At 46.7% G+C, this 7,295-nt stretch overlaps 1 protein-coding gene across 1 annotated transcript in view; it reads left to right on the plus strand.

Moving 5' to 3' along the window:
- Positions 1 to 6,940, plus strand: part of cplx2b (complexin 2b) — a gene marked incomplete at its 3' end in the record, with an annotated part of 8,895 nt that extends 1,955 nt beyond the window's left edge. The window contains exons 2-3 of the mRNA XM_080465064.1: positions 5,215 to 5,390; positions 6,743 to 6,940. Coding sequence (XP_080321190.1) covers positions 5,215 to 5,390; positions 6,743 to 6,940 — 374 coding nt within the window. The remainder of the gene's footprint in view (positions 1 to 5,214; positions 5,391 to 6,742) is intronic.
- Between the last annotated feature and the right edge of the window lie 355 nt (positions 6,941 to 7,295).

Here is a 7,295-nt window from a genome sequence, read left to right on the forward strand (position 1 = left end):
CTCCATGTTCCGAGTCCACCGTCCACCGCCGCCAGCTGCTCCGATTATTCAATGTTAAGTGAATAACCACCACTGTCTGTGGCAGTAAGAGTGAAGAAGTAAAGGACCTTCATCAGAGCCGCAACCCGCCCCAAAGCCGCGGGTTGCCGCCCCCTGATCTATGTACACTTCTGAGAACCATTGTCTGCGAACACTTCTGAGAACCATTGTCCGCGAACACTTCTGAGAACCACTGCCCGTGGTAGATGTTGTCTTGGGGCTGAAGCGGTAACCTTCCTAAACAGCAGCTTGTTGGTTGAAACACACTTTATGGATTTCCAGCTCAGAAGGAGATTTAATAAAAGTCTTTGACTATTGGAGTTTTCAAAGAGATAGATTACTTTATCGATCTCTGGAGGAGAGTCAGACACACACACACACACTCACACACACACACACACACACTGGGATTTGATTAGGCCCGGCTGATGTCATGATGTGTTGGACCCTCCTGAAGCCGAGCTATAGATTTGTGCTGCAGGCTGCGGTTTGTACTTTTTTAAATTACTGATGGGAGAGTTTCCACACAGAGTCCGGAGGGTCGATCGGACTGAACCTCGCTCTGGGGCAGGTTTTCATCAGCCTGACCTGAACCTTTCAGACAGACACTGAGGGACACGCCCACTACAGCTGTGGACAGTTTGACTTTACCTCGTAAGGATGTCCAGGTTTCGCCTGCTCTGATATTGTTAAAATTTGATTTACACGTTTCAAAGAAAATCTGAATAAGGTTCCATTATGTGGTTTCAGGCACAGCGACGCAGGCCGAGGCGTTTCTGTGGTTTCAGTTATTACTGGTGTTCATTTCGAGGTGAACAGATCCGATCTCTCCGTCTGCGAATCAGACAGGTGAACTTCTCATCTTCTCTCATAAAGAAGCTAAAAGATAATCTGTGAAAGCGTCAGAGCGAGGTGCTGCCGGACGGCCAACGCCGCCTCGCCTGCTCAGGAAATGAAACGGCGAGGCGATAACGCGGAGCCGCCGGGTGAATCCGTTCGGCTTTAGGTGATGCTTCTGATTACATCTGCAGCTTCACGTGGGTCAGCGAGCGGGGATCGAACCGGGCGTCCACAGGCATGCGCAAACATCTGACGAAAACACGCCAAGGCAACAAATTCGTGTCCGCAGCTGTTCTACAGATATCTGGAGCAGAAAACACTGAGCTGTGTGCGCGCGTTTCGCTGCGGTGCGTTCAATGACCTCCTGAAAAATCCGTCTTGAAACCGGTTTTGATTGGTTTGAAGCAACGACTTGATCGACACAGATTTTAAGCTGCAGAAGCGCTGACCGTGAAGGCAGATTTATTTCATTTTGACAACAAGTGATGGCTGGAATGTGATTGGATGAAAGCTTTCATTTGAAAATACAAGTTTAGAAGCAGTGCAACCTGGAGAGAAGCTATGGGAGGAAGCGAACAGGAACTATTTAATGATAAGCCCAAAAACCAGTCTGAAACAGACACACTTCTGCCTGAAACCCACAAAAGCTGAAATACTTGCATGAATTTCTATTTTCAAGAGTTTGTCAAATTTTCTTAGCGAAGGAGATTTTGCGTAATAACTGGGAGTAAAAGGTGATTTTGTAAAGCAGTAGGAGTGTTTATAAGAATATATGTGGACGTTAAAGCAGAAGCGTCCTCTTTTATCATTATTTTCACAAAATCTAAAAACCCGTACCTCAGTTATTATATCGCAAATCTATCGTGTTGTGTGTTTCTTTTTCTTTTCAACTCATCAGTGAGAGTTTGGTCAAAACAGGAAGAAATAAAGACGTTATAATATTGTCATACTGAAGGGTTAAAACCACCAACCAAAGCCTAAATGTAAATATGTACTATATTACTTCTACCAAAGTATTTTCCCCAGCACTGTTCACATCACACTAAGGAAATAGTTTTATACCAATAAAATGTTTAAATTGGAACAGCTTTATCAAAGCTTTTACATTATGCATGATACAAATCTACATGACAGCTTTAGACACTGTAGGAAGTCTCACTTTCAAGCTCTCTGGATTTTTTTTTTTTTCCTTCTTTCCAAGCAGCAACTCTTAATCTGAAAAGCTCCTCTGCGTCTAATCACGAGTATCTCTCTCACTGCTGTTATCTCCGCACACTTCATCCCTTAATCAGCTTCGTCCACATCGACTCAATCAGTCCAATCAAGAGGCTCTGCAGCCCCGGCCCGGTTACAGTGGAAGATGAAACCGCCATCACATCACCGACACTTTACATTGAAAGTGTCTGTGCTGCTGGATGGTGACTGGATGGAGTGAAAAGCGGCGGAGAGGACTCAGCCTGGAGCTGCCCACCTTCATCTGTGTAGGAAATGTGTGGACTGGCCTCTAATAGGCCAGTGGAGGTGGAGGTAGAGGTGGAGGTGGAGGGGGAGACGTGGAGGTGGAGGTGGAGGTGGATGTGGAGGGGGAGGCATGTTTGTGCGGTAATGGAAAGAAGAAATGTAAAGGTCAGCTGATAATCACATTAGTACTGGATTTTCTCTGTAATGAAAGAAATGGGCGATGGTGGTGCACAGAGGACAAGCAGGAGGACAGAGGGTGGGGTAGGGGGGTGGAGGGTAAAAATGAAAGGTTCCGAATCTCAGGAGAGCGGATCATAATGATGCTTGGTAAGTTGAACGGGTTCGGTTTTAGAACAAAATCTTTTCGAAATCTACCGCTACTGACAAAATCAAGGCACCTGAAGACCGACGAGACACAGAAACCAGCATGAAACCAAGAAAATACTGCAGGCCAACAAAAGAACTGCCTAAGATCAACAATGCAAAGACAAAGACCAGCAAAAACGGTCTGAAACTGCCCCACACGGAGCATGCAATGCTACACACAGCTAGCTGGCGATCCACGCGGCTCAAATCAAAAAGCTGCTCTGTGATGTCAGCGGTGGACTGCACTCTACCTCGTTAAGCACAAGCGATGTTTAAAACTGTAATTCAGATATAGACTGTCAATCCCGTTAAAGGTCCAGAGCAAGCTGATGCTCAGCGAGCGACAATACAGCACAACAGTATTCCACAGCGCCCTCCCGTGGCCCGGCATACTATCTACATCGTTGTCTGTGTGTCCGCTGCCAAAATGTAAACGCCACGCCTTTTTTTTTTTTTTAATCAGGGTTTTGAAACATTGTCGTGTCGAGGCAGCCTAACTCGCACACACACACTGTCTCACACACACACTGTCTCACACACACACTGTCTCACAGGACTTTAATCTGAACTTCAATTTGATTCAGTGGAAAAATGTGAGGAAACGTCAGAGAACTCTCCTGAAGAACCAAGTAACACACACACACACACACACACACACACACACACACACACACACACACACACACACACACACACACACACACACACACACACACACACACACACACACACACACACACACACACACACACACACACACACACACACACACACACACACACACACACAGTCCATGTGTTGTGATGGAGCCTTGGTGGACAGTGTGACATTAACCTGTCTCCCCTGCTGGTCCCGGGGAGCCTGACTCTGTCCAACCCTCCCACCAGCCGAGCTCTAATTTGCCCCCCTCAGGTTATCTGCCACCGGACTGCTCCGCAGGGCAATTAGGCCCCCGGCAGGAGTCTGCAGCAGAGCGGTGAGAGTTCACAGAGCCAGGAGGGGGCAGAAGGCCTCACACACACACACACACACACACACACACACACACACACACACTAGACGCTGCTGTAGTATCAGTAGCACAGGTAGTGTGGGCCCTTCGTGCTAATTTTTCAAATCAAACAAAAACCACACTATCATTATAACCTGATTATAATCAGTTATTCTACTATATAACGCCATTATAAATAAATAAACTCATTCTAAAAAACAAACTAAATAAAATTATGAGTGAAACTAGAATATCTCTACTTCTGTGTAACTTAATCATAAATTAAACATTTACAAAATAATAAAACTAAAATTAAATAAAAATGAAATAAAAGTGAATGTAAAGTCAAAAAAACCTTTTTTTCTATTACTAAAAACTAAAATAACAGCTGCTTTTATCTAACTACTCACACACGTGCAGAAAAAAACTCTTCAGTATGGCAGTGGTGTGCATGAGCCATAGCTGCATTTTCAAAAAGTTGTGTTTTCCCCCATTTCCATGGAGACGGAAAATTTCAAAAAGTTGTTGCGTAAAGGGACACCCCTAAACATTACGAAAGTTTTCTGTTTTCACTTGAAAACGTTACGTAAGCGGGGCCTGAGCGAGATGAATGGACCGAGCAGAAACACCTCCACACTCCAGCTCCCGTTCCTCCTCCTGCGGTCGATACCCAGATGAAGTTTTCTCTCCACTGCCGGCTCCATAATTCATACACTCTCAGGTGGTCCTGTGTTTACTATTGATCACCGGGAGGCATCGACGCGCTGGAGGGAGTCGCCTCCTCGCCACAGCCTGACAGATGGGGGAGCCGAGGAGAAGGAGGCTTCGAGACACCCACCACAGACCACCAGCAGCTTTAATGTTTTCACTCCGACCGCCTTCATGAGGCACTAAGAAGTACTAACATGCCTGAAGCAGAGGGTTGTTTTCATAAAAATAATAAGAAAAAAAAGGATACTTTCCTGGAAAAATCTTAATTTTTACATGTTTTAAAGTGACATATTAAGCACATTGTATTCTGCACTGATCCGTTATGTTACTATACACAGCACAGGAGCCACGTTACCATAGTAACTCCCCTTGTTATAGACACTTTTTACAGTTCCAGCTGACCTATTTTACTTTGGTTCGTCAAATCTGTTCAAATGTAGTTTATAATATTTAAGTAATACCCCATCTGAACACTGGGTGGCAGCATTGAGTCACTGAATTTACTGGTGTCACGATCTGCTTCTTCACGTCTGTTCCTGGGCTGGATGCAGGAAGAGAAGAACAGTGAGCCACTGCGCTACCTGGTGGTACTAAATGGTACTACAGAACAAATTAGGCTGGGCTCGCTGTTAGGCGGTTCGCTTTGGTGGATTTCTACACAACCTAAATCTGTAATCCTGATGGAAATGAGTGTCACCTGGGCCAAGAGGTGCAGGTGGGCCGAAAGTTGGTGGAAGGCACGTACCTGAAATTGTGGGGTCTTTCCCTGATAATGTTGATTTCCTTTCCGTGTGCGTTTCCTCCAGGAGCCACCAAAGACATGGGCAAGATGCTGGGAGGAGAGGAGGAGAAGGACCCGGACGCAGCCAAGAAGGAGGAGGAGCGACAGGAGGCGCTGAGGCAGCAGGAGGACGAGAGGAAGGCCAAACACGCCCGCATGGAGGCGGAGAGGGAGAAAGTACGGCAGACCATCAGGGACAAGGTGATTGGACAGATCAATACCAGACAACGTCAGACATTGGGGGCGATCGTAGCTGCTGCAGCCTGTAGCCTGTTTTGGTTTGTTTACATGCAGTGTGTTTCGTTGTGTTTTGTCTGAAGTGAAACAACAGTAGATGCTAACGTAACATGCTAATAGATGCTAACAGGTACTTGCTTCACGCGCTCACCCTCCAGGTTGCCGTCGCTCTACGAGCCACAACCGGGTCCATATCCTCCTCCACCTCTTTTTTGGGGGGATTTTATTGCAATCACATAAATGCCACAACGCTGACTTTACATCCATGTGTATGTTTTGGACGTTTTTATTGTTCCGCGATTGCGTATTACGCAATCCGTCGGCGTGCGCAACCGGAAGCCATTAAGTCGTTCCTGTGAGGCCAAATGAGTAGTTTGGTGGAGATGCCTTTTGGGAATTCTTTCAGACCACAGCAGAGTTTGACTGCAGTCGCTCTGAGTATTCCTGGAGCGGTTACGTCAGCTTGGTTACGTCAGCTTGGTTTTGCAGAGGCGTCGCACTCGAGCCAAAAAAATCGTCTCCGTCCACCTATAAGACGGCTGGTGTGGAAACGTCCTCTGGTTTCAGACTCGCTTCATCAATGGATGAAGAACTTTATTGCAGAAGATTAATTATTTTTTGTTAATTAATCAAATGGATGTGAGATAGTTGCTGGTGGGCGGGATTAACTCTATACAGGAACCAATCAGAACGCAAACATCAAACAGATTCTTCTTCTTCTTCTTCTTCTTCTTCTTCGTCTTTTAGTTTTTTTTATCTTGTTTGTTTTCGTCTTCCTCTTTTTCTTCCTTTTCCTCTTCTTTTACTTCTTCATTTCCGTCTTCTGGTTCATCTCCTTTGTCGTCGCCCTCCTCATCTTCGTCTCCATCTTCATCTTCTCCGTCTTCGTCTTCTTCTTAGTTTTCGCCTTCCTGGAATGTGTTGTTTTCTCCATCTCCTTCTTTGTCTTTGTCCTGTTGGTCTCTGTCTTCTTCTTCGCCTTCATCGAACTCTTTGTTTTCTTCATCGTCTTCTTCAGCTTCTTCGTCTTCATTGAGGTTCATTGACAGTAGCCGTCATTGCAGGTTTGTTTGTTGTGACTGACGTGTTCATTTGGAGAGTCTCGTGCCTCATTTCGTTGTTTTATTTTTCTTTTTATATTTACTTTAAATCCTCAGTCTTTACCTCAGTGTTTCATTGTCTTCTCTTTGTTGTATAATCTTTATTTTTTGTCCTACTCTGACTCTTAATGTTTCCTCACTGCAGGTGTGAGGTAGCATCATAGAATCATAGACCGTCTGAACCCTTCCTGTCTCTGTGTCACCCCCTTCATGCAGTACGGCCTGAAGAAGAAGGAGGAGAAGGAGGCGGAGGAGAAGGCGGCCATGGAGCAGGCCTGCGAGGGTTCGCTGACGCGTCCCAAGAAGGCCATCCCGAGGGGCTGCGGCGACGACGACGAGGAAGACGAGGAGAGCATCCTGGACACCGTGCTCAAGTTCCTGCCCGGACCCCTGCAAGACATGTTCAAGAAGTAAAAACCCCCGAGAAGAGGGGCCGTCAGATCGGGGTCCGGCCGGGCCAGAGGGGCCCGGGGGGGGGGGGCTTCTCTGGGTGGAGCGAAGAGGCAGCAAGGGGGTATATGAGGGGTTTGGCAGAGAAGATTCTGGAGGGGGGGGGGGGGGGGGGGGGGTAGCTGAGGTGTAGGGTTGATTTAAGGGGGGGTTTGGGGTGCGGTGTGGTGGGTTGGGGTGGGATGGGCGGGGTTGGGTGGGGTGGGGGCGGGGCTACTCACTGCCTTTTTACTTATCTTTCATTTTTTTCTACTCCTGGACCACAGCGTCATCCCGCCCTCTTCTGATTATTTCCCCACTTCCAACTGCTTGATCATAC

This window comes from Lipophrys pholis (assembly GCF_963383615.2).
Source record: "Lipophrys pholis genome assembly, chromosome: 6".
In the NCBI taxonomy this organism is placed as follows: Eukaryota; Metazoa; Chordata; class Actinopteri; order Blenniiformes; family Blenniidae; genus Lipophrys; species Lipophrys pholis.